Source organism: Brachypodium distachyon, chromosome 5 (genome assembly GCF_000005505.3).
Source record: "Brachypodium distachyon strain Bd21 chromosome 5, Brachypodium_distachyon_v3.0, whole genome shotgun sequence".
Classification (NCBI taxonomy): domain Eukaryota; kingdom Viridiplantae; phylum Streptophyta; class Magnoliopsida; order Poales; family Poaceae; genus Brachypodium; species Brachypodium distachyon.
This window is the reverse complement of record NC_016135.3, coordinates 24,763,434-24,790,855: the sequence shown is the minus strand read 5'-3', so window position 1 is coordinate 24,790,855 and position 27,422 is coordinate 24,763,434. Positions and strand designations below refer to the sequence as shown.

At 45.7% G+C, this 27,422-nt stretch overlaps 2 protein-coding genes, 1 long non-coding RNA gene and 1 pseudogene across 3 annotated transcripts; 1 reads left to right on the top strand and 3 right to left on the bottom strand.

Annotated features, from left to right (window-relative positions):
- Positions 1-364: 364 nt before the first annotated feature.
- LOC100839067 lies at positions 365-5,411 on the bottom strand (annotated as a pseudogene).
- Positions 5,412-7,162: 1,751 nt separating this feature from the next.
- On the bottom strand, positions 7,163-7,781 carry LOC104581427. Its single transcript, XM_010228970.2, has one exon. The coding sequence runs from the start codon at positions 7,717-7,719 to the stop codon at positions 7,357-7,359; it is 363 nt and encodes a 120-aa protein (XP_010227272.1). The 5' UTR covers positions 7,720-7,781; the 3' UTR covers positions 7,163-7,356.
- A 4,450-nt stretch (positions 7,782-12,231) lies between these two features.
- LOC112269515 lies at positions 12,232-14,217 on the top strand. The gene is made up of 2 exons (XR_002961377.1): positions 12,232-12,597; positions 12,753-14,217. It is a non-coding gene; the product is annotated as an uncharacterized LOC112269515 (long non-coding RNA).
- A 1,920-nt stretch (positions 14,218-16,137) lies between these two features.
- Positions 16,138-21,295, bottom strand: LOC100838760 (putative disease resistance protein RGA4). Its single transcript, XM_010242142.3, has 3 exons — positions 20,747-21,295; positions 20,348-20,648; positions 16,138-20,214 (listed from the first exon to the last, which is right to left on the bottom strand). Exons 1-3 carry the CDS (start codon positions 21,048-21,050, stop codon positions 16,272-16,274), a joined length of 4,548 nt encoding a protein of 1,515 aa, XP_010240444.1. The 5' UTR covers positions 21,051-21,295; the 3' UTR covers positions 16,138-16,271.
- Between the last annotated feature and the right edge of the window lie 6,127 nt (positions 21,296-27,422).

Sequence of the window (27,422 nt, the reverse complement as noted above, 5' to 3'; positions counted from 1 at the left end):
AAGAAAGGGTGAAACGATGACTACAAGTCCACAACAACTTGAGTGCAGCAGAAAGATTGGCTCGCAACTCCGAACACGCTCGCACGACAAGCCATGGTCGATCCCCAAATTCGGGGACACGGGGTTCGAGCTCCTCTGACGGCGTTGGCAGTGCAGAGGCTCTCTTGTCGGAATCGCCTTGACAGATCGCCCCTCCCTTTCCAACCTTGCGCAGCAAGCTGACCAACAGACGGCGGCCCTGCACCGGCGTCGGGTACGGCGGGATTGCGGGAAGCAGCGTGCCATGAACGTCGTCGTGTGCGTGCTGGGATCTGCAATTCTGCAACTACATCAGCAACAGGTAGTAATATGTTTGGGCAGGATATGCGCCTATGAGATTATTTACTCTCCGCGCTCGCTCTCGCTCGTCAGTTAACCCAACGACATGTGACATGGACTAGTGTATTACTCCAATGCAAGACATATATCACTTCGTTGCCTTTTGAGGTCAACTTGTGCCAGAACATGTGCTTGACAAGGCATACAGTAATCAATTCCCACGTCATGGAATGATTTGGACTTTTAGCTTGTTGCTAGAGACATGCATTGATCACGTAGCTCGTTGCTGCACCACGGGATTTCCAGTTCTTCCAGCGAAACTGGGAGGCCTGTTTCCGGCAGCCTTAAGATGCTCGAACAAGAATCAATCTTCAACCTCTTGAGAGAAGGAAGGGTGTGCAGCCCCGCGGGAAGATGCATGAGATGAGGACAGCCGTTAAAGGTGAGCTCTTGCAGGGACTTGAGGAGCACAAGCGCTCTCTCTTGCTCCTCCGTTAGTCTCGTCACTCTCATCTCCTCAAGTTGTAGGCTGTGCAGGGAGGTGAGGTGCTTGCAGGATGACGTGGTGAGGACACGTGGGTCATCGATCACTAGCGTTTCCAGTCGCGGGAGCAGCTCAAATGCTCTCCAAATACGAAGGCAAGCAAGGGCAGTCACGTACTGTCAAATGTCGGAGGCTGCCAAGGGACTGCATGCCCTCTACTTCACTGAGCGACTTACAGTTGTCAATTTCCAACTCTTCCAGTGCCGTGCATGACTGGAGCTGTAGAGATTTCAAATCTGCGTTCCACAGTACCAACTTCTTGAGGCTGGTGAGATTATTTGGAAAGCAGGGTTGCAGTGTTTCTTCGGGATAGTCACTGATATGAAGTTTTCCAAGTGATTCTGGGAGGAGCCATCTTCCGTTCGACTGGTCATCACTTCCGTCTTTACGCACCAAAGGCAAGAGCAGCTCAGGGCAATCCCAGATATGTAGCTTCTCAAGGGAGGTAAATCCAGAGAAGCATTTCTTGCTCCCGTTAAATCTTAGATAAGGGCAGTCCCCAATTGTTATCTTCTTAAGAGTGGAGCTGAGATTAAATGGAATGTGCAGAAATAGCTCGTCTTGTGGCTCCCTGTCTGATGTAAGATTTGATACTGTTTTCTTCCTCGTCTATCGATAAGAGTGTTATACGTGACCAACACAAATCCAATTTCTCAAGAACTGGTGAATGTTGCAGCATCAGAGATAGCCCCTTCCCCGTTATTCTACATGATTCAACAGTGAGACTCTGAAGAGACGGGAAGAGCTTGCGATTTGCAGCGAGCACATCTTCACATGTAGGCTCTGGTATAACATGCGAAGAGAAAACAATTCCGCATCTGGCAATTTCCAAACTCTTTAAAGAGACGAGATGGCTTAAATCTTTGAACGAAATAGGCATTGGATTATCTTCGTCGCCATTTATGCTCAGAAATTTGAGGCTCCTGAGATTGTGGAATGCCAAAACCTCTCCCACACACTCAGTAGAGGGATCCTCCCAATCTGACTCAATATGTAACTTTTCATAAGATCCATTCATGCTCGGAAGTGTTGAAACTCCTCTGATTTGTAACTCTGAAAAGGTTGCTGATGGTGGAAGATGGCTGAACACTTTCAACAGATGGCAATCAAGCAGGATTAGCTCCCTAACACCAGAAAGCCATGACCTGTGCTCAACTTTGAATTTACCTGCGTTCTCAAACAGATCAAACACCTCCAGTTTTTCACAATTCTCGATCCTCAGTGATCTTAAGCTAGAGTTGAAACCCTCCAAGGAAGTGCATGAACATCTCTCCAGCTCTGGCATGTCAACTAGAACTAGCTCCTCCAGTGAAGGAACCAATATTTTTGTTACTTTCCGCATGTTGTTCAACTTCAGCTTTCTGAGACAAGGAAACCTTTCCAGAGACGGAAGTATTTCCCATTCTCCACAGCAGTCTAGATGAAGCGTCTGCAAGGAGGTAACTGACATATTGCTGTTGAGCCAAGTTGGGGAGGTGCCATTATACCCAGATATATGTAGATGCTTTAAGTGCTTATGTGGTTTAAGACCCTCAAGCACTTCGCTATGTTTCCTTGCTGTGTCCGCAGGAGATTCATTATCTGACAAGGTATCCTTCCAGGACAAGTGAAGGTTTTCCAAGTGTCCTTTGTTTCTCAGTTCTGCCCCATAAGCCCCCTCCGAACTTTTAACATTATCGAGTTGAGACACACCAAGTTGTACAAGCTCGTTCATGGATTGGAGTTGTGTTATCTCAGAGCCGCTAGAAGTTTGAACCTTAAAATCAAGTAGCTGCAGGCTCACAAGATTATGAATGCCGTTAGGTGCAGTTGGATGAGCGTATAAGCCAACATCTAATACTTGAAGTTGGTACAACTTGCTGAAAACGCGAGGGAAATCCCCACGCACTTCAACAGACCCAAGTTTTAGATAGCGAAGATGTGCAGGCTTTACGAAACTGCACTGGAAGGAACTAAAATCAACAGATGTCACAGACATTTGCAGCAGGCGTAAATTCTGTGCCTCTTGGAATTTATGCTGGAACAATTGTAAGAAGCAAGCATCATAGTGCCCAAGTAACACCAATGATCTCAGTTTGCTAACTGATGTAACTGTGTTACTCAGAGTTTTTTCAAACAGTTCATTACGAGAAAATTCCCCATGCTGATCTTTGTTGTATGCATAATCAGTTACTATTGACAAATGATGTACAGTTGGCAACATTTCATTGCACTGTAGACCATCTATAATTGCACACTCAGTTATTGAAATTATCCTCCCAAAATCATGCATAAGACCACATATAGCATAGCAAGGTTGACAAGACAATTTTTTCAACTTGCTGAATGAAGCCCAGGTTCACCAAGACGGTCAGATTCTGCCGTCCTATTTCCTCCAATCTCTTACTTGACTGGTTACCCTTGACAAATCCTTGCGAAATCCAAATACGGACCAACATCTCGCCAGGAAATCGATAACTTCTGGGAAATATAGAAGTATATGAGAAACATTGCTGTATATGGTAGGGTAGCTGATCATAGCTAAGCCTCAGAGCACACATGATGCCTGTACTGAGCTGCAGGGATTTCCAGTGTTCGTCTTTCAGAATTTTAGTCCAATGGTCAATGGTAAGATGCTCTCTTAATAGCTCCCCTGCAGTTTCTGCTGCTAATGGGTTTCCCTCTAACTTCTCTGCTATTTGCCTCCCAATGAGGCTTAAACTTGGATCCCCTTTGTAGTTCTCATCACCAAATGCACGTGATTTGAAGAGTAACAAAAAATCTTCATCTTCCAAAGCACATAACTGTATCGGTTCAAGTGTACCCTTCTTTTTTGCAACACACAAATTTCTAGTTGTGACCAGAATTACATTACCCTTCGCTTGACTTGATATCAGAGGATTCAAAAGTTTGTTCCACCGCTCATCATCTAGATTGTCCCAGACATCATCTAAAATAAGCAGAAACCTTTTCAACTGGTACTCCATACGTTCCTTCAAGATCTCTTGAAGCTTTGCGAAGCTGCTTATTCCTTCATGCCTTTCATTTATGTGAAGAGATCCCACGCGTCTATCTTGAGGAACAAAGTCTAGCATCTCCCTTGTGAGCCTCACTTCATCAAAGTTGTGTGATACCCAAAGCCATAACTTGGTGTCAAAATGACTTTCCACATCTGGATCATTGTATACGAGTTGAGCAAGAGTGGTCTTCCCAACACCCGCAATTCCTACAATAGGCAGAACCGTTACACCATTAGATTTGTCTTCCATTATCATCTTTATGATGTCATTCTTTTCTGCAACTCTCCCATACACTTTCGATGGAGCAAGACTTGATGTTGTTCTTAGGTGCTGATCTACTACTGTACGGTGGTGGTAATTTGAACATGAAGCAGAGTCTGATCCATGTAGCTTTAGAAACTCACGCACTTGCCCCCTGATGTCTTGTAACTGACTGGTTAGTTTTTGTATCCTATTGGATAATTCGGCCTTGTCCCAAGGAGTGCCTGTGTCAGTCGCGGTGATTTCTGATGACTCTTCATCCGCTCTCTTTCTTTTTCTGCTAGATGAATCACCAATAACAATATGCCTCGCAATTTCAGTATCATCACCGGTGCTACAATAAAAAAAAAGATGGTGGGCTTGGCTATTAGAATCAGAAATGGCTCCCAAGGAGACGTACATAATCAACTTTCAGAAAAATGTGGCGATGAAAGTACATCATAAAACACAAGAGAATTGTACCTTGAAGGGTTTGGCGGTCCTCTACGTTTCCTGATGCAACCTTTACTCTTGAGATGATTGCTCAAAACTGATGTCCCGTTGCCGCTTCCGCACTTGATCGGGTGAGCTCCGCAGAGATTACATTTTGCTTCGACCGCCTTTCCACTCTCCCATGTTATGACCGTGAAGTCTTTCCAATGCTTGGACCGTAAATTGCCACCGCTGCTGTTCTGTATATCCGCAGCCGCAGCAGCACCCCTAGATGTTTTGTCTACCCGCTCTGCTCCATGGGTGCTTTCGGGGTCGTCGTACACAACTGTGCAAAATTGATGGCACAGAACAATTGGCATGTCGATAAGGTCGATCTATTAACAAGCGCACATGGATTGGATCTACAGGATTTGTGCTTACCTCCTTCGACCTGCTGTTGGAGCCTGTAGTAGTCAAGCTCGTCGACCACGTCGTCGGCGTCGTAGAGCAAATCCTTGAGACGAGCGAGAGACCGGGATAGCGGCTTGTTCCCGATCCCCCTCCCTCTGACAGCAGCGACCACCATCTCGACTCTCTCCACCTCAGACTTGAGACTCTCGACGGCGTCGGCAAGCCCGGCTCGTCGAATCCACGCATCCAGCTTGTCCATGAGGAGGGTTTCGAGGATGGTTTGCGCCAGCCATCCGATCGCGGGCTCCAGGGAACTGTCTTCTGCCGCCTCCATCAGATCCGCCCGGAGCAGGTCTCGAGTCAACGGAGGAAGCAAGATTGAGGGGTGTAGAAGCTGGAAGGGGAGCAGAGAAGAAGACCAGACAGCTCCTAGTCTCGATTTTGACGAGGCAATGGAGCTTCGAGTCAACGAAGACGGAGGCAACGGAGAGAGGTTATTATGGGCTGGGCTTTTAGTGCTGGAAGTGTTTTGGGCCAGGGTGAGTTCGAGCCTTCACGCGTTTAGGTTTGGCTAGCCCAGCTTTACCCTCGTGCATCATCAAAAAAAGAGAAAAAAAAGCTTTACCCTTCAGGAACCTGGACCACGCTTCCAGGCCGTGCTTGGGCAAGGCCGAACACAGCTCACAATATTAGTCTATTCTTTCATGTCCTTTATCATATTTTTATTTATTGTTTTGAATATGGAGTGGAGCAGACGATGATCGGATGCGAATTCAGATGCGGATTCGGGAAAAACATCAATTGCCTCTCATCTGTTCCGTCCCACCTTTGGGCACTAGCCGGCTGAGCGGGTTCGCTTTGGTGCTTTCGCTGTTTCGCGGCTGCTCACAAGGCTGTGCACAAGAGGTCCACGTTTCAACGATTAGATCGCTCAATTATAAGCAAGTACTGTAAGTTGCAGTTCTTGACTAGCAAAATTTCGAATATCCACTGTCAAAATCCTGAGCCCGCCCTTCCTTTGACGACGCTGCACAAGATCAGAGCCCCCGACAGCTTCTGTGTGTCGCGGCACGTGCCGGAGATCAATGCCAGCATTTCGACGAGGATGGTTGGGAGCTCCATTGCCGTGCGTGTGCTCGGTCCGTAGAGCAATGGTTTGGCTTGGCTTCTCAGCTTGGATGATGGTGTCATGGTGACTGGCAAAGATTAGAGGTGCAATATGACCTTGGGTACCCTTTGATTTTTCTTAATTCAAACAAATGAACCAATTTTTTAAAAAGTTGTGTCACTTCAAATTTTTAGTTCATTTTGTTGAATTAAGCAGGATCAAAGGTTACTTTGACATTCACGGTGTTGCAGCTCTAGCAAGGATTGGCAGGAACGGGGTTGGTCGTTTATCTAGATCACGACAATGACTTCAACCTGATTGGTCGGAAGCAACCGAACCGAACCCGAGCAATGCCATTTCGGGTTCTCTGCGGCCACGGAGTGAAAAGCAACTTCACACATGCAAGTGGAGCAATAACAAATGATGGGCGCACGCGTACAATTAGGAAGCTTGGATTGCCATGTTCGCTCCCTAACCAAAAACCGAACCCGAACCGAGCCAACACATCGGTTTTTCCAGCGTGACTCGGCTCAACACGATGCGAACCCCTGTCACTCCGTCAGGATTACCCAACCTCCTGAGCAAGCATACGCACCCATTACGAGTAAAAAGCATATCAGCGTTCCATGATAATTACTTGCTCATGATTGTATTACTGGTATTGCTCATCTAGACTTTTTTTTAATCCGTTAACAACACCGAGTAAATCAATACACCTCTTCAAGGATCAAAATTAGAGCCGAAGCTATGAGCAGTAATCCCTCCGATTCTAAATTCTTGTCTCAAATTTGTTCAAATATGAATGTATATATTCTCAAAAAGCGTCTAGATACATGTAATAGTTCGTCAACAATTTAGGATCAGAGACAGTAATTAACGAACCTTATTTGCAAAAAGAAAAGTAATTAGCCAACCTGATCGATTTGCTATGTTTTTGTATTCTGTGCCCGAGCTCTTCTTTCCTTTACATTATTTTCTGCTCTGTTGCATCGTTCCTCTGCTTCGGCCATGTTTTTGTGCGGGACAGAAAGCAAAACAAGTGCCGAATACAACTCATGCCTTCGTAAATGAGAAAACAACATAACTTCACATCAATCGAAATCCATAGCAGAAGCCAAACCTCTATATTATTTCCTTAAATATTACTTCCAGCATAGAACCCCCAGATCTCGTATACATATCAGATTACAAGTGTAAGCAAATCAAAGTTAACCGTTATTATACAACAACTTCAAGCTCGTAGAAACTACAGATACTGAAATACATGATGAATGAGAACAGAGGTGCAAGCAGCTATTTGGCGTTCAGGTCTTCAGGATGACAAAGCCTCCAAGAGCAACGACGATGACGAGGGGCAGGATGGAAACCCAGAGGATCGTCTTCCCGGCGGCACGCCGTCCGACAACGTCCCCCGACACCCAGAATCCGGCCGACGCCTCCAAGAGCCCGAATATCAAAATGGCGATGAGGATACCGTAGTACAGATAGTACAGCGCCTTGCCGTGGTGGAGAAACAAACCTCCGGGAGCCTTGGAGAGGATGAGGCAGAGCGCCATGGCGGCTTCGACGACGCCGCACGAGATGAGAGCCCCCGGCAGCTTCTCCGGGTCGCGGCACGCGCCGGAGATCAAGGCCAGCATTTGGAGGAGGATGGTTGGGAGCTCCATTGTGTGCTTGGTCTGCAGGAGCTTAATGGTTTGGCTTCAGGCTCTGAGAGCAGCTTTGGATTTTGGTGACTGGCGAGGACTGGGGAACTGGGGATAGCCCTGAAGGTTGTTTATATAGTAGAGCAACGAGGATGACTTCACCTTTGACGTGGCGATCTGTTTTTTGTGTGACTCCATGTTGCCTCTGTGTGGCTGCGTGGTGTGCCGGAGAAATGGTTTTGTCTCGAGGCTCTCTGAGCTTGAAGAATGCTTTGTCCGTTCTGAAACAACTAAAGTGGGTGCTTGAGCTTGCATTGCCGCGTTGTGAACCCGAGCAATGCCATTTCAGGTTCTCTGCCGCCTCCCAAAGATGCAGAGTCAAAGGCTTTTTTAAATAAAAAATACCCATTAACTTCAGTACTATGCCGACTAAATTAATACACCTCTTCAAGGATGAGCTGAAGCTGTAAGCAAGTAATTAACCAACCTGATCGATTAGCTATGTTTAAGTAAGGTGTGCTCGAGCTCTTCATTTCTTTACGTTGACAGCTCTTTACAATTTTGTCTTATTTGTTCGTTAACCTTGAAATAATATAGCTGTTGAATTATGCTCGGAGTATATACAGCATCCTAAGTCGGTCGTACTTGTAAATCCTGGAAACATATACGTGCACACCCAGAAACAAAAGAGGGTATTAACGACCTCTTTGCCGTGTTGGAGGCTGAAACCGAACCGAACCCGATCTCCCAGCAATGCAATTTCGTGGTCCCCTGCCACCTGCTCGAGAGGAGATTTCGGCTCCAGAGTTAAGATGTAGAGTCAAAAGCATCTTCACACACACACAAGGGGAGTAGCAATAAATGATCCCCATAAATGATTAGCAAGCTTGGATCGTCTATCCCGAAATTGAAACCGAAACCGAACCCGACCCCGAACCGGGAGCTGAACGCATCGCTTTCTCCAAGGTGACTCGGCCCAACAAGATCCAAGCCCCCTGTCATGATCATCCGAACTCCTAAAGTAAGCAGAATAGCAGATGCACCCATTAGTAGGAAGATGCCAAAACAGTCAAACAACAGAATTCAGATCACTGTTCCGTGATAAAAATTACAAATCATCAGTTCAATTAATTCCTACTACTTTGTATTAGTGGTTTTATTTGGCTATAATTTTGTTTGAATTCGTAATAATAGAGAGCTGATTAATGCACCTCGTCAAGGGTCAAACTTATACTACTCAAGTAATTAAGCCCACCTGATGTCCCGTGTTTAAGTAAATGGTGTGCTCGTGCTCTCATTTTCTTTACATTTTATTTTGGGTTTTGCCATATCTAAATTGCCTGATTTTTAATTAGATATAAGTCGATTCCTCAACCATTGAATATGATTTGTGTTTTAAGATTCGAAACGGGCGGTGAAAAAAGAAGAGTAAAATGAGATGTAGGTACTAATCCAACGGTTCTGATTCGTGAACTTAGATTTAAGTCTTTTGCTTAAAAATCAGGCATCTTAGATATAGCCACACTCTTTTCTTTTATGTGTTTGCTAATCTTGAAAATAACATTAGCTTAAAAAACACTAGTTGTTAAATTATGCTCGAATATTTTTATACTCTTACAAAAGACTCAATCAATGGTGACGGTCCAAAACACCTTAAAACTGTATCACGTGTTAATTTTGCACACACCAATAAGATGAGACAAATATAAATTACATGATCTAAGCCAATAAATCGATAGTACTCCTATTTTACTCCATTTTGTCCATAAATTTGTTGTCCTTGTAAATCCTGGAAAGATACGTGGACATCCAGGCGCTACGACACTCATTCACTTGAAACAGTGTATTTTACTCCCTTTTCAGAACATTATTTTCTTCAGATGCGTGAATCCTGATTGACGTGGATGTTATACACCAGGGCGATCCGAAAAATCCGAGGACTTGTAAACCGAACCGGGGCAATCTGTTTTGGCAGCATCTGAGTCTGAACTAGTCAAAAGGAAATTAAGTACGGGACTGGCAAATGTGTGCACGCTCCTTGACGTGGATGTTTTTTGGTGTGGATTTTGGTTGCCATTGCCGTTGCCGCGTCGGTACAAGAAGGGTCGGCATCTTCAGCCTTGAAAGCTCTAATTGTCACCCTTCCGATTCTTCATGACGTCTGCTCTTTCCTGTGATCCGGTGTATAAGATGAGCTCTGACAACCCAAGTTAATTCTGAAAGTTTTTCATTTGGCTGCCCAGCTCGCCAAGCCTCGGCAGGCACGCAATAGGCGCAATAGTTCTCCTGCGTTGGTGTCTTTGCATACCTGGGAACAGCCTCGTCTTCGATAATTAACTGTGCAGATACTGTAAAAAAAATAACTGTGCGGAGGAAGGTTTAAACGGGGTTGGTAATGATTGACAGTGTTCGATTAATTTAGCAAGCTTGTTGGCGGGCCTTTTGAAGATGCCAAGATTAGTCCGCGAGACTTGAGTAACAGAAGCACCTGTCATGAACTGCAATGAACCGCTGCACATGAGTACAGTTATGAATTGCAGAGCAAACATGTGGGTTACTTTACTCTTATTTTGTAGAGAAATAAGCTACACTGTAAAGATATACTTACGGACAGTAAGTATTCCACATAGAAAGTGGAATATCCGACAATGCACAGACTACACTAGTTTTGGACGGAACTAAAAGGCTTTCTTCAGGTTGTTGTGTTGTGTACTCGCGTTCTCCGGATCAACATCTGCAAGGAAAACAACAAAGATTCGTGATCGTATACGGTTGTGAGGAGTAATTAAATGCGGGCATACGTAAGCGTAAGCGGAACTTGTGGCGAAAGAGGAAGCTAGATGAGGAGTCGTCACTTCGTTGCGCTGCGGTGCATGCACTACCGTCCCGTTAGCAAAAGGGCTTTCTCATGGGCCCGACCTGGGAATCGATATACAGTGAGCGACCCGCCGACGCGCCGAGGCTCAGCGCTCCAGCGGTCGCCGCTGGCCAGTGGACAGTGTCCAGCCACAGTTAGGCTTTCGCCAAACCCCACAACACACCGCAGCAGGTCACAGCAAGGGACAGAAGGAAAACGGGTTCGGCGACCGCCGCCGCACCCAAACGGCTAGAGAACGCCCGCAGCCAACACGAGCAAGAGCAGCCTCCACGCTGGGCCAAGGCACGGCCAGCGCGAGCCGCAGATCCGGGCACAGAGGCACGAAATCTGCGACCAAGCCAGCGAGCCGTCACCACAGCAGCGCACACCACGCGACCACCAAACGCCAGCTCCGCCCCAGATCCGGGCGCAGAGCCCCGGTTCCGGCGACCTAGCCAGCCGCTGCCGCCTCCCCACAACGCGCCACCACCACGAGCCGTAACCACCGCTGCGCTTCAGGAAACGCCAAACCGCGACCTTTGGAGGCGGAAAGGGGGGGGGGGGGGCGCCGCCACCGCGGCAAGGCCGGCGGCAGCGGCGGCAAGGCGGGATCTGAAGGGGAGGGCTTGGCGGTGGCTAGGTTTACTCCCCCGGTCGCCTCTCCTGAGACGAAACAGGGGTCGGTCGACTTGTCATCCTGTTTATTATTCTACACTAGTTTTTTGGGTGGACGGAACTAAAGGCTTTCTTCAGGCTGTTGTGTTGAGTGTTGTGTACTTGCGTTCTCCGGAGTCCGAATCAACATTTGCAAGGAAAATAACAGAGATTCATGATCGTATACGGTTGTGAGGAGTAATTAAATGTGGGCACACGGTTGTGAGAAAAACAACAGAGTAATTAAGAGGTGCGGGGGAACTTGTGGGAAAAAGGAAGGTAGATGAGGAGTCGCCGCTTCGTTGCGGTGCGGTGCGCTACCGTCCCGTTAGCAAAAGGACTTGCTCATGGGCCCGACCTGGGAATCGATATACAGCGAGCGACCTGCGGACGCGCCGAGGCTCAGCGCGGCCAGCGGTCGCCACTGGCCAGTGGGCAGTGTCCAGCCACAGTCAGGCTAGGCAAACAAAGGAGATGAATCCTTCCTCGGTAGCAGATGAATCAGAAAACGGTGTGCTCGGGTCTCTGGCTGTTAATTAACGACGGCGATGGCAAACAAAGGAGAAACAACTCCGGTCCTCCTTACTTTGGTTTCAGGCTAGCACTGTGCATATCCATGTCTACTTGCTAGCACTGTGCATATCCATGTTCGCTTGGATTTAGTTAACGTAGTTCCTAGTAGATGACGTAACTATGGAATCGGAGTAAGAAGATATTGGAATCCTAGTCATCATCTTTGTCTGATGATAGTTATGGTGATTTACAGTGTGATATGACTAACATAGATATCAGTAGACATGGAAAGCTGATTTATAGTGTGATATGCCTATTTTGTTGTCTGACACGACAAGAACTTAAAAGGCCTGTTATTCATGGATAACTTGAGAATTTCTTGCTGTTGATGCACAACCATGGAAACGCCATTACCTTTCTATGTGTTTCAAATTTGGCCGTTGTTGCCCGATAATGTTCACCAAGTACTTAAAAGGCCTGTTTTATAGTTGATGAAAAATATGTTCAGATTGTTTTCCACGACTCCGGCTCCAGCAAGGCGCACGGGCTAGCAAGCTCAAGAAAGGGTGAAACGATGACTACAAGTCCACAACAACTTGAGCGCAGCAGAAAGATTGGCTCGCAACTCCGAACACACTCGCACGACAAGCCATGGTCGATCCCCAAATTCAGGCGGAACTGCAGCCGTGACGGGGACACGGGGTTCAAGCTCCTCTGACGGCGTTGGCAGTGCAGAGGCTCTCTTGTCGGAATCGCCTTGACAGATGGCGGCCCTGCACCGGTGTCGGGTACGGCGGGATTGCGGGAAGCAGCGTGCCATGAACATCGTCGTGTGCGTGCTGGGATCTGCAATTCTGCAACTACATCATCAACAGGTAGTACTCCCTCTGTACAGAAAAGGACGTCGCATCCTTCCACCCCTCCAGTGCAATAGAATTTTTGCCAAAAAATCCCTCAAGTTGAAATTCGTTTGAAATTTGGGCTCGAAATTGAAATTCAAATTGAAATCAAAACTGAAATCTTCCGCCAGAGGTGGGCGGAGCTCCCGCCGTCCCGCTACCCTCGCGCCGCCGGAGGCAAGTGGAGCTCCCGCCAGCCTCCCGCCATAGCCGGCAATCCAATCTCGTGGAGGAGATCCATCGCGGATGCCTGCTTCCACAGCTCCAGGCCAAGGAGCTCCCGCGGCCGTCCCTCTGCTCTAGGCCAGGGTGCTCCCGCGGCCATCGCTCTGCTCCAGGCCGCCGGCGCTGATCCAGGCGAGCTCCAGGCGAGGAAGCTCCTGCTGCCGTCCCTGGTTTCGCCAGCGCCGCCTCCTGCGCCCGCGCCTCCGCCTGCGGTCCTCAATCACAGAATTAAAAAAGAAAGCAATCCAGGATTATAAGAAGGAAGGGAGCAATCTCAGGATTAGAAGAAGGAAGGGAGAAATCTGAGGATTAAAAAAGGAAGGTAGCAATCTATTTCTACCCAAAATGGAAGCTCGGCCCTACAATTAAGCATAATTTCTTTCCAAATTTGAAAGTTCAAAACATGAAACTCTAGACATTAAGAAAGGAAGGGAGCAATCTATTTCTGAACCAGAACTTAATTAAAACATGGCATGGCACAGCGATTACAATAAACCTGAACCTCAGACTGTTAACTGAATGACTAGAGTTCTTTTAATTCTTAATTCATTTCAGTTAAAAGTTAATGGCTGTGCATTGAAAGATTTTGATTGAGAAAAAGAAACATGAACATCTTACATGCCATTACAGGCGCAAGCTGAATTCAATTCAGTTGAATTAAGTTCACACTCCATTACAGGCACAACCTAGACAACATGAGCCATCTATTTAGTTCACATTTGGGATGAGGTATGGGATGTACCTTAACATGAGGATTGTCATTGTATGGATTGCGAAGATGACGAGTCTTCTGAAATGATAATTCACAAAGCTGCAGTGCAAAAACTGTTGTAAACATAGACATACCATGATGGCAGAACACAGATTGGACCAAAATTAAAACATATAATGTCTCCATGTTGCATGATTCTAATTCATAACTATATGTTACATTTGTCAGCTCTAAGTTCTTATATTCCATAATCTGGAAAGGACCAAACAACAAAAGAAGGAGATAGCAAACACAAACAAGGAATGGATAAGAAAATATGTACCTGAAGAAAATATTTAACTGCAGTTCCTCTTAATTTTTGAGACAGCAGAATGTTGTTGCCCATTTTTTGTCTGCATTTTTCAGTTCAGTAACTGGAGGTTCTGTTTGGATGGTGATGGAAATTTCAGTGCCAACTCAAAAATCTGGAGTCGCAGATTGTTTTGTGAAGATTCTGTGCTTTGAAATGGGCAGATTTTTTTGTTAGAATTGCAACACATGCTGCTGTCTCAAACTACTTGACAATGTTTTCTGAGTATATGGCTAACACACTTAGTACTGTAGAATCATAATGTTGTACTCTACCAATTTTTAAACAAGCCTAGTCATGCTGTACTCTACCACAATTAACTGTTAACTCAGTTCAGTTAACAGTTAACAATTAACTGCTAACTGAATTTATCTAGCAGAAAGAGCCTTGCATTTGACATCCAGGAGATCCCTTTCCATGTAGCAAGCCCATTTCTAGCCACATTATTGGTTCACATGCTCAGATGGGCTTTGCTGCCTGTTGTTGAGCTGATCACTAATCATCAGCTACTTGATTGAGACTCCACTGCTTTTCTGAAAGCATTTGGGGACTCGCAACTCCCACTTTCTATTGCTAATAGTATTAGTTAGCCTAGTTAATTACACGACCATGGCTTGTACAATAGTGTTGGGAAGCAAATGTTCAGTTAACAGTTTAAGAGACTAGAGTTAACTGAATTTGTCCCTAGTTCAGTTGATACTAGAGTTAACGGGATAGCTTCTAAGTTATGCTACTGTTGGCACTAATGTTGGAATTATGTTATGCCCCCAATATATAGCACTAGCTTATGCTCAACACAAGACTAGCTTATGTATTTAACAGGACAATTTCTAGATAGCCCATGATGGTAATTAGAAATAAAAAACAACAAAGCAATAATAGGGAGATCTTTCTAAATGTTTTCTGAACAACACCCTGGTACAGATCGTTGAGCACCAGACACCAGGGGACAGGTGAAGCAAGTATGTGATAGATGGGTTTTCTAGCAGAACATCAGTGATTAAAAAAAGAACTTTAACCTTGCCCTCGGCACAGCAAGTTATTACCTTCTCTGCAGAAGCACCTTCAGTTGCCTTGCCGCTTCCTTTAGAATTCCTCTGGCGTTTCTTCCCTTTCTGGAATAAAAGGACAGGTATTTCAATTTGCAGTGCCCATTCTGCAAGAATAGAAGTCTAGAACAGCAAGCTCGGTAGAACTCATACCTTCACATCACTGAGAACAACATCTCTGGCACTGACACTTCCTCCTGAAGTACAGCAAAACACAATCATCATTACTACAAGATTCAATGCTAAGATCATTTATACATAAATGAATCAGAGGGATGTCCAACACCCTGCCACAGTTTTCTCCTATCTCTAGAAGTTCACAAACCTTATGCTTTCTTGTTGACAGCTAGCACTGTCTCCTATCTCTAGAGTTTGTACCACTGAACATAGAGAAGGACAAACAAACAAACAAACAAACAAAAAATAGATCATACTCAGGCCTAGTAAATTGAAAATTGAACATGTTTCTCGAAGCATCACCAAACATCAATTAGTCGTTCAGAGATATATATGCTATTGCTGCTAGTTCTTCACCAAACAGAGAACATGATTTGGAAGCGAGCAATTCGACACCACGGGAGGCGATGGGATCAAGTCGGAGGAGAATCGAGAAGCGTCCGTACCTCAGCGGGGTCGTGGAGTGCTCGCGACGCGGACCAGCTCGAAACTGGTGGCGGCCGTAGCAGTTGCGGGGCGGAGGAGGAGGGAGTCGGCGCGCCCAGGGGTGGGGAGGAGGAGGAGGAGAAGGAGGAGGGATTCAGCACGCTAGGCAGCCTGGGCACCAGCTCTCGCACCGCAGCACCAGCTCTCGCCTCGCTCTTCCCCAATACAAGAAAAACCCAACCTTTGGAGGGCAGAAGGGGAGCAGCACGGCGGAGCGGGAGCCCGGTGGAGCTAGACGGCGGAGGGGAGTGTCGATGGCGAGCTATCCGTCGGACCTATACGTCAGAGGGGAGCAGCGGAGGCGTGCGGCGAGCAGAGCGGCGGCGTGCAGCGAGGAAGAAGAGCGTGCGAGGACACTCTGTTAGGTCGGGAATTCTCCGAGTTTTTTTTTTTAAAATGACCCGCGCGACATCTTTTTCTAGACAGAGGGACTAATATGTTTGGGCAGGATATGCGCCTATGAGATTATTTACTCTCCGCGCTCGCTCTCGCTTGTCAGTTAACCCTACGAGCAAACAAGATGTAAAGAAATTGCTGGTCACAAGTACTAGTGTGTATTACAATGCACAACATATATCACTTTGTTGCCTTTTGAGGTCAACTTGTGCCACAAACATGTGCTTGACAAGGCATACAGTAATTAATTCACACGTCATGGAATGATTTTGACCTTTAGCTTGCTCATCGGCGTCGCTAGCAACATGCATTCATCGTCTAGCTCCTTGCTGCACCGTAAGAGTTCCAGTTCTTCCAGCGAATCAGGGAAGCCTGTTTCCGGCTGCCATAAGATGCTCGAACAAGAATCAATCTTCAACCTCTTGAGGGAAGGAAGGGTGTGCAGCCCCGCGGGAAGATGCATGACATGATGACAGCCGTCAAAGGTGAGCTCTTGCAGGGACTTGAGGAGCACAAGCGCTCTCTCTTGCTCCTCCGTTAGTCTCGTCACTTTCATCCACACAAGTTTTAGGTCGTGCAGGGAGGTGAGGTGCTTGCAGAATGACGTGGTGAGGACACCTGGGTCATTGATCACAAGCGTTTCCAGTCGCGGGAGCAGCTCATTGCACTGCCGCGAAAAGCTCTCCAAATACGATGGCAAGCAAGGGCAGCCAAGTACTGTCAAATCTCGGAGGCTGCCAAGGGACTGCAGGCCCTCTACTATGCTGAGCGAATCACAGCCTGCAAATTCCAACTCTTCCAGTCCCGTGCATGAATGTAGCTGTAGAGATTTCAAATCTGCGTTCCACAGTACCAACTTCTTGAGGCTGTTTAGATTATTTGGAAAGCAGCGTTGCAGTGATTCTTCGGGATAGCTAACGATATCAAGTTCTCCAAGTGATTCTGGGAGGAGCCATCTTCCGTTCGCCTGGTCATCACTTCCGTCTTTACGCACCAAAGACGAGAGCAGCTCAGGGCAATCCCAGATATGTAGGTTCTCAAGGGAGGTAAATCCAGAGAAGCCTTTCTTGCTCCCGTTAAATCTTAGACAATGGAAATCAACAAAACTTAACTCCTTGAGAGTGGAGCTCACATTAAATGGAATGTGCAAGAGCTCGTCTTGTGTCTCCCTGTCTGAGATAAGATTTGATAGACTGTTTTCTTCCTCGTCTACCGTTAAGAGTGTTATACCTATGCAATCAAACAAATCCAATTTCTCAAGAACTGGTGAATGTTGCAGCATCAGAGATAGCCCCTTCCCCGTTATTCTACATGATTCAACAGTGAGACTCTGAAGAGACGGGAAGAGCTTGCGATTTGCAGCGAGCACATCTTCACATGTAGGCTCTGGTATAACATACGAAGAGAAAACAATTCCGCATCTGGCAATTTCCAAACTCTTTAAAGAGACGAGATGGCTTAAATCTTTGAAGAAAATAGACATTGAATTCACTCCGTAACCATTTATGCTCAGAAATTTGAGGCTCCTGAGATTATGGAATGCCAAAACCTCTCCCACACACTCAGTAGAGGGATCCTCCCAATCTGACTCAATATGTAACTTTTCATAAGATCCATTCATGCTCGGAAGTGTTGAAACTCCTCTGATTTGTAACTCTGAAAAGGTTGCTGATGGTGGAAGATGGCTGAACACTTTCAACAGATGGCAATCAAGCAGGATTAGCTCCCTAACACCAGAAAGCCATGACCTGTGCTCAACTTTGAATTTACCTGCGTTCTCAAACAGATCAAACACCTCCAGTTTTTCACAATTCTCGATCCTCAGTGATCTTAAGCTAGAGTTGAAACCCTCCAAGGAAGTGCATGAACATCTCTCCAGCTCTGGCATGTCAACTAGAACTAGCTCCTCCAGTGAAGGAACCAATATTTTTGTTACTTTCCGCATGTTGTTCAACTTCAGCTTTCTGAGACAAGGAAACCTTTCCAGAGACGGAAGTATTTCCCATTCTCTACAGCAGTCTAGATGAAGCGTCTGCAAGGAGGTAATTGACATATTGCTGTTGAGCCAAGTTGGGGAGGTGCCATTATAACCAGATATCTGTAGATGCTTTAAGTGCTTATGTGGTTTAAGACCCTCAAGCACTTCGCTATGTTTCCTTGCTGTGTCCGCAGGAGATTCATTATCTGACAAGGTATCCTTCCAGGACAAGTGAAGGTTTTCTAAGTGTCCTTTGTTTCTCAGTCCTGCCCCATAAGCCTCCTCCGAACTTTTAACATTGTCAAGTTGAGACACACCAAGTTGTACAAGCTCGTTCATGGATTGGAGTTGTGTTATCTCAGAGCCGCTAGAAGTTTGAACCTTAAAATCAAGTAGCCGCAGGCTCACAAGATTATGAATGCCGTTAGGTGCAGTTGGATGAGCGTATAAGCCAACATCTAATACTTGGAGTTGGTACAACTTGCTGAAAACGCGAGGGAAATCCCCACGCACTTCAACAGACCCAAGTTTTAGATAGCGAAGATGTGCAGGCTTTACGAAACTGCACTGGAAGGAACTAAAATCAACAGATGTCACAGACATTTGCAGCAGGCGTAAATTCTGTGCCTCTTGGAATTTACGCTGGAACAATTGTAAGAAGCAAGGATCATAGTGCCCAAGTAACACCAATGATCTCAGTTTGCTAACTGATGTAACTGTGTTATTCAGAGTTTTTTCAAACAGTTCATTACGAGAAAATTCCCCATCCTGATCTTTGTTGTATGCATAATCAGTTACTATTGACAAATGAAGTACAGTTGGCAACATTTCATTGCACTGTAGACCATCTATAATTGCACACTCAGTTCTTGAAACTATCCTCCCAAAATGATGCATAAGACCACATATAGCATAGCAAGGTTGACAAGACAAAAAAATTTCAACTTGCTGAATGAAGCCCAGGTTCACCAAAACGGTCAGATTGTGCCGTCCTATTTCCTCCAATCTCTTACTTGACTGGTTACCGTTCACAAATCCTTGCGAAATCCAAATATGGACCAACATCTCTCCAGGAAACCGATAACTTCTGGGAAATATAGAAGTATATGAGAAACATTGCTGTATATGGTAGGGTAGCTGATCATAGCTAAGCCTCAGAGCACACATGATGCCTGTACTGAGCTGCAGGGATTTCCAGTGTTCGTCCTTCAGAATTTTAGTCCAATGGTCAATGGTAAGATGCTCTCTTAATAGCTCCCCTGCAGTTTCTGCTGCTAATGGGTTTCCCGCTAACTTCTCTGCTATTTGCCTCCCAATGAGGCTTAAACTTGGATCCCCTTTGTAGTTCTCATCACCAAATGCACGTGATTTGAAGAGTAACAAAAAATCTTCATCTTCCAAAGCACATAACTGTATCGGTTCAAGTGTACCCTTCTTTTTTGCAACACAAAAATTTCTAGTTGTGACCAGAATTACATTACCCTTCGCTTGACTTGATATCAGAGGATTCAAAAGTTTGTTCCACCGCTCATCATCTAGATTGTCCCAGACATCATCTAAAATAAGCAGAAACCTTTTCAACTGGTACTCCATACGTTCCTTCAAGATCTCTTGAAGCTTTGCGAAGCTGCTTATTCCTTCATGCCTTTCATTTATGTGAAGAGATCCCACGCATCTATCTTGAGGAACAAAGTCTAGCATCTCCCTTGTGAGCCTCACTTCATCAAAGTTGTGTGATACCCGAAGCCATAACTTGGTGTCAAAATGACTTTCCACATCTGGATCATTGTATACGAGTTGAGCAAGAGTGGTCTTCCCAACACCTGCAGTGCCTACAATAGGCAGAACCGTTACACCATTAGATTTGTTTTGCATTATCATCTTTATGATGGCCTTCTTTTCTGCAACTCTCCCATACACTTTCCTTGGAGCAAGACTTGATGTTGTTCTTAGGTGATGATCTGAGGCTGCAATTCGGTGGTTATTTGAACTTGAAGGAAAGTCTGGTCCATGTATCTTGAGAATCTCACTCACTTTCCCCCTGATGTCTTGTAACTGACTGGTTATTTTTTGTATCCTATTGGATAATTCGGCTTTATCCCAAGGAGTGTCTGTGTTAGTAGCGGTGAATTTTGATGACTCGTGATCCGCTCTCTTTCTTTTTCCGCTAGATGAATCACCAATTACAATAGGCCTAGCAATTTCAGTAGCATCATCGGTGCTACAATAGAAAAAAAGATGTGGATTTGGCTATTAGAATCAGAAATGGATCCCAAGGAGATTTATATAATCAACTTTCAAAAGGAAAAATGTGGCGATGAAACGTACTCCAAGTCATAAATCACAAACTGTACCTTGAGGGGTTTGGCGGCCCTCTACGTTTCCTGATGCAACCTTTACTCTTGAGATGATTGCTCAAAACTGATGTCCCGTTGCCGCTTCCGCACTTGATCGGGTGAGCTCCGCAGAGATTACATTTTGCTTCGACTGCCTTTCCACTCTCCCATGTTATGACCGTGAAGTCTTTCCAATGCTTGGACCGTAAATGGCCACCGCTGCTGTTCGGTATATCCGCAGCCGCAGCAGCACCCCTCGATGTTTCGTCTACCCGCTCTGCTTCTGCTCCATGCGTGCTTTCGGGATTATGGATTGGATCTACAGGAATTGATTGACAAGAACAATTAGCATGTCGATAAGGTCGAACTATTAATTAACAAGCGCACATGGATTGAATCTACAGGGATTGTGCTTACCTCTTTCGACCTGTTGTTGCAGCCTGTAGTAGTCGAGCTCGTCGACAGCATCGTCGGCGTCGTAGAGCAGATCCTTGAGACGAGCGAGAGACCTGGACAGCGGCTTGTTCCCGGTCGCCCTCCCCCTGACAGCAGCGACCACCATCTCGACTCTCTCGACCTCAGACTTGAGCTTTTGAACGACATCGTCAAGCTCGGCTCGCCGGATCCACGTATCTAGCTTTTCGATTTGGAGGGTTCCGAGGATGGTTTCCGCCAGCCATCCAATCTGTGGCTCCAGAGAAGTGTCCTCTGGCGAGGCCATCAGATCCGTCACGGTCAGGGAGCAGCTCGCGGGTCCACGGAGGAAGAACAATCGATGGGTGTGGAGTGTGGAGTGTGCCACTGTGAAGCAGCCGAGCAGAAGAGACCAGATCCTGGTCTCAATCTTGACGAGGCAATGGAGCTTCGAGCGAGTCAACGAGGGCAGAGAGAGAGGTTATTAGGTTAGTGACGGGAGACTGGGCTTTCAGTGTAACTTGGATTTGTTTTGGCCCGGGGTGAATTTGAGCCTTTTCCCATATCCGAATGCATGCTTTACCCTCGAGGAACCTGCGCCAGGCCTTATACTTGGGCAGGCCGGACACGAAAATGGAGCTTTCAGAAGCTGAGATGCCTCAGATTGCAAATTTGGATTCTGCTCCGTTGCCTCGTTCCTCTGCTTCCGCCATGGTTTTTGGCGGGACGGAGAGCAGAACACGTGCCAAAATACAACTCATACTTATTGAAGGAAAAACCACGGCATATCCATATTTTGCTAGAATACCTAAAAACCGTTCATATGGGTATCTTGTTCAAAAAAAAATTCTCCGGCAACATATCTATATTTGTTGGATACCCAAATTTTTTTAGGTACATACCATAGTTTTAAATAACGAGCTAAGCCATTTAGCGGATTTTAAAAAATCATACAAAAGTATCAATAAATGAGGCATCATATGATAAAAAAATCTTCCCCTTGACATCAGTAGAAACCTCTTGACACTTAGAAACACCACTTGTAATGCCAGCAAGGTGGTACCTAATCCTAGTAATGCCCATATGTTTTGGACAATAGCAGCATTTAATATGATGTTTTTGTTCAAATCTAAAAAACTACAATGAGCTGCGGCACTGCTTGAGATGCGATGGAATTTTAGGTCATGCCTTGTGCCAAAAGCCCCCAAAATAATTATAACATAGTCAGCTTAGCGCGCTAACGATCCCAAAATATAGCGTTATGGCGTGATTAGCAGAGTTAATAGCGTTTTTTCTTAGGTTAGCGCTAAAACTGCATAGCTTTAGCGGGAGCCCTCTCCAAACACTAGAGCGCGCTATTTAAAACTATACATACCCATATTTTGCCTCCCAATACCCAAATACGGGTATTCCCAGCTAGAATATGGGTAGCTATCCATATCCACGCAGGAACCCAGCTGCCAAGAAACGGAAATTTCAGCCCCCATCGACCCGTCAGCTTCGAGCGTCGCCCGCTCTGCTGGTCGCTGGCTTTGCCGGCCCGCTCTGCCACGGCCCTGGCCTGCTCCGATGTGGATCGGGAGGCAGCAGAGGAGAGACGAATTCGGGAGAGAAGAGATGTGCATGGGAAAGAAGAGAGGGTGGATCAATGACATGTGGGCCCGGTGTGAATTGAAGTATATGGGTGTCCAAATTTAAGAGTGTTGTAGAAGTTGGGTAAGTTTTGGGTACCCATATTTTCTCTCTTTCCAACCCATAATGGTTTTGGTACCCAAAATATGGGTATGTTGTTGGAGATGCTCTGAATTAGATTCGATCAAAAGCCACGGCACAAGCCAAACCTCCATATTATTTCCTTAAATATTACCGTACTTCGAGCATAAACCCTCAGATCTCGTACACATACTACCTCTGTTCAGGTTTACAAGGCCTTCATGTGTTCCTAGGTCACCGATTTCACTAAAAAGAGATAAGTTATATGACCAAACAACCATATCATTACAAAGTTCATTTGTTGACGAATCTAAAGGTATATTTTTTGTGCAATATAATACTCCTTCCATTCAGAAATAAGTGACTTGAATTTGAACAGATTCTTATGCAAATCCAAGTTAATTATTCCCAGACGGAGAGAGTACATATTTAGTTGATGAAATTGACGTCCTCGATGTACGCAGTACGCGCATGTCTTTTAAACCCAAACGGAGGGTGTATCAAATTACAAGTGTAAGCAAATAAATACTTATTTTCCACGACAAGTGTTTTGCCTGTACAAGAAGTTCGACTCCGCTTACACTACAAATACATAATGAATGGAAAGAGAGGCAACTATTTGGCATCCAGGATGACAAAGCCTGTAATTTAATTGCAGCATGCCGGGTCATGAACACAAGACCTCTCGGTTCTGATACCATATTGAGTTTTATACACCACACGTGTTCACAAAAAGTTTAATCTGATGGGACTATGAAAGAAGAGGACAATTCACTTATATTTCAATATTGACATGGTGGAGATACAAACAGGAGAAATGGTTTTGGCTCGAGGCTCTAAGCTCGAAGAATTATCTGAAAATAGTTTCGTGCTGGATGATATCCATAGTAAACAACTAGAGATGGGTGCTTGAACAAAGTGTCAAACTTGAAGTGTTTGAACTTACATTGCCCCGTTAGAAGCTGAAACCGAACCGAACCCGAGCCATTTCAGGTTCTCTGCCGCCGCCTCAAGATGCAGAGGCAAAAGCATCTTCGCACGTCCAAGTGGAGTATATAATAGTACTAAAATGTTAGGAGTAGTTAGAAAGCTTGGACCGTCCTGTTCGCTCCCTGTTCCAAAACCGAACCCGAACCGGGAGCCGAACACATTGGTTCCCCACGGTGACTCGGCTCAACACGATGCGAACCCCTGCCAGGATTACCTGAACTCTTAAGCAAGCATACGCACCCATTACGGGTAAAAATCAGATCAGTGTTCCGTGATAAATTTACAATTCCTCAGGTTAATTGCTTGCTTATGATTGTATTAGCGGTATTGTTTATCTAGATTTCTTTTATTTTTGACCGTTAGCAATACCGTGAAAATTAGTACAGCTCTTCAAGGATCAAACTTAGAGCTGAAGCTGTAAGCAAGTAATTAACCAACCTGGTCGATTAGCTATGTTTAAGTAAGCTGTTTTCTTTACATTATTTTCTGCTCCGTTGCATCGCTCCTCTGCTTCAGCCATGCTTTTGGGCGGGACAGAAAACAAGTGCCAAAATACAACTCGTACCTAACGTAAAGGCAAAACCACATATAAATTCACATCGATTGAATGCCCCATGGCACAAGCCAAACCTCGTAATATTTCCTTAGGAACTAAATACCAGCTCTCTCACTAAAATCATGACAATCCAAACATGGCCTAAATATTATTAACAGCGTAAAAGTCTCATATCTGGTAGACACATCAGATTAAAAGTCTCATGCTCATTATCACAACAAGTTCGATCAAGTTGGCATACACTACAAAAATACAAATACATGGTAAATGAGAACAGAGGTGGAACTATTTGACGTTGCGGATGACAAAGCCTCCAAGAGCAGCAACGATGACGATGGGCAGGATGGACACCCACAAGATCGTCTTCCCGGCGGCACGCCGTCCGACAACGTCCCCGGACACCCAGAATCCGGCCGACGCCTCCATGAGCCCAAATATCACTGTGGCAACGAGGATGCCGTAGTAGAGGTAGAAGGGTGCCTTGCCATGGTGGAGGAATATACCTCCCGGAGTCCTGAAGATGATGAGGCAGAGCGCCACGGCGGCTTCGAGGATGCCGCACGAGATGAGAGCCCCCGGCAGCTTCTCCGGGTCGCGGCACGCGCCGGAGATCAAGGCCAGCATTTGGAGGATGATGGTTGGGAGCTCCATTGTGTGCTTGGTCTGTAGGAGCTTAATGGTTTGGCTTCAGGCTCTGAGAGCAGCTTTGGATGATGGTGACTGGCGAGGACTGGGGAACTGGGGATAGCCCTGAAGGTTGTTTATATAGTAGAGCAACGAGGATGACTTAGACGCGTGGATGCCAAAACCGAACCGAACCGATCCGAAACCGAGGAAGCTCTCTCATTTTGGGTTCTCTGCTGCCACAGGGCCAAAAGCAACTTCAGAGTCCGGACATGCAAGTGGAGTAATAACAAATGATGATGGGCACACACATACAATGAGCAAGCTTGGAGTGTCATGTTCGCTCCATGCCTGAAACCGAACCCAAACCGGGAGCCGCACACATCGGTTTTTCCAAGGTGACCAGACTCCTAAATACGCCTATGCACCCATTAGGAGTAAGTAAGATGCATATCAGTGTTCCATGATAAAAAAAAAATGCAAAACTCAGGTTAATTGATTCTTTGTGATTGTATTAGTACTTCCTCCCTCCCATATTAAGTGACTCAAATCTGTTTAAATATGAACGTATTCATATACTAAAATACGTTTAGATACATGTAATTTTTCCGGCACTTAATATGAGACGGAGAGAATAGTATTGCTTGTCTACAAGACTTCTTTTATTTTTGAATCCGTTATCAATACCGAGAAAATTATTACACCTCTTCAAGGATCAAACTTAGAGCTGAAGCTGTAAGCAGTAATTAAGTCAGTCCTCCTTGTAGATCCTGGAAACATGTACGTGCACACCCAGGAAAAGACGACTCTTGCCGCGTTGGAAACTGGAACCGAACCGAACCCGAACCCGAACCTGGAGCAAAGAGCAATGCTATTCCGGGTTCCCAGCGGCCTGCCCAGGATGCAGAGTCAAAAGTATCTTCACGCACGCACGTGGGCCCTGCCCTATGTATGATTAGCAAACTAACCTGGATCGTCTATCCCAAAACCGAACCCGAACCGGGAGCCCAACAGATCGTGGCTTAACCATTAGCTAGGGGTAAAATGCAGAATGCAGAATGCAGATTAGTATTCCATGCATGATAAAATTACGAACCCCCAGGCTAGTTGATTGCTTGTGATTGTATCAGTGGTGTTGTTTGTCCAGACTTTATTTTAACCCGTTAACAATACCGAGTAAATTAATACACCTCTTCAAGGATCAAACTTGGAGCTGAAACTGTAAGCAAGTAATTAATCAACCTGATCGATTTGCTATGTTTAAGTAAACTAAACAGGTGTGTGCCAGAGCTCTTCTTTTGTTTATATTTTCTTCTCTTGTGTGTTCGTTATTGGCCGTCCTTGTAAATACTGGAAACGTACGTGTACACCCAGGGACAAAAGAGGAAATTAACGACCTCCTTGCCTCGTTTGGAAGCTGAAACCGAACCGAACCCGAGCCCCAGCAATGCCATTTCGGGGTCCCCCTGCCGCCTGCTCCAGAGTCTACACTCAAGATGCAGAGTCAAAAGCATCTTCATACTACATGCAGGTGGAGTAATAATAAATGATAGGCACATACGGTTACCAAGCTTGGATCGTCTCTCCCGAACCCGAACCCGAACCCGAACCGAACCGAACCGAACCGAACCGGGAGCTATACACATCGCTTTCTCCAAGGTGACTCGGACCAACACCCGTCGGTCCAGGTGCTACCACTTTATTCACTTGCAACGCTGTCTTTTACTCTTATTTCAGAGCATTATTTTTCTTCAGATGCGTGAATCCTGTTTGCGTACGACCAGGGTGATTCGAAAATCCGAGGACCTGTAAACCGAACCGGGGCTATGTCGTTTCGGGTTTTGCAGCCTGTGAGCTAGTGAAAAGAAAAGAAAATTAAGCAAGGGACTGGCAATCTGGCATATGTGTGCGCTCTCCTTGACGTGGATTTGCGATCTATTTTTTGGGTGGACGGAACTAAAGGCTTTCTTCAAGCGAGACTAAACTAAATGCTGTTGTGTTGTTTACTTGCGTTCTCCGGATGAATATCTGTCTGGAACATCCGGAGAACGATTCGTAAACAGTACAGTTGCAAGGAGTAATTATGCGGGCGTACTTATGCGTAAGCGGCGGGGGGGGGGGGGGGGGGGGGGGTGCTTTTGGCTCGCTCATGGGCCCGACCTGGGCACGTTAGCGTTGCAGGAGGAATCGATATACAGCGAGTGAATCCTTGTCTGCAAATCCTTTTGTGGTTTTTGTTTGCTTTTGTTTCAGGCTAGCGCTAGGACGTGCAACTGCAAATCCTTGTCTGCTCGCCAGGTTATGTATCATGCTCAGCAGTCAGCCCCGCAATGTTGCTGGGATGTTTTTTTTCTTTTTTTGTCTATCCAAGCACCATTCTACAAGGAGTTACACTCCTTTTTAAAAGGTTTTTGTTGTGTCAAGCATATTATCACTGACATTTATAAATAGATCACAAGTGTAAAAGATGCAAGAACTTGGTTTTGTTTATGTTGAAATGCCTATTTGTATCTTTTTGCAGCTCTTTTCCCTTGAATCTACCAACTATTAGTTGTTTGATATGCTTCCCCTGATTACATTTCATGTGGTGACACTGCTAGCTCTTTCGAGTAAACTCTACCTTGAAAGCCATATGTCAGCCATAAGCCATTTCGGGACAGGCACGGTCACACAGACGCTTTTCTGTTCTAGTGTACAATAAGAGAAGAGCGCTAAACGAGATAAATCTCAGATAGAAGCATCACGCTCCCAGCCGATCCCACCTACAGGCTACAGATTGCATCGTTTCTCCAGGAA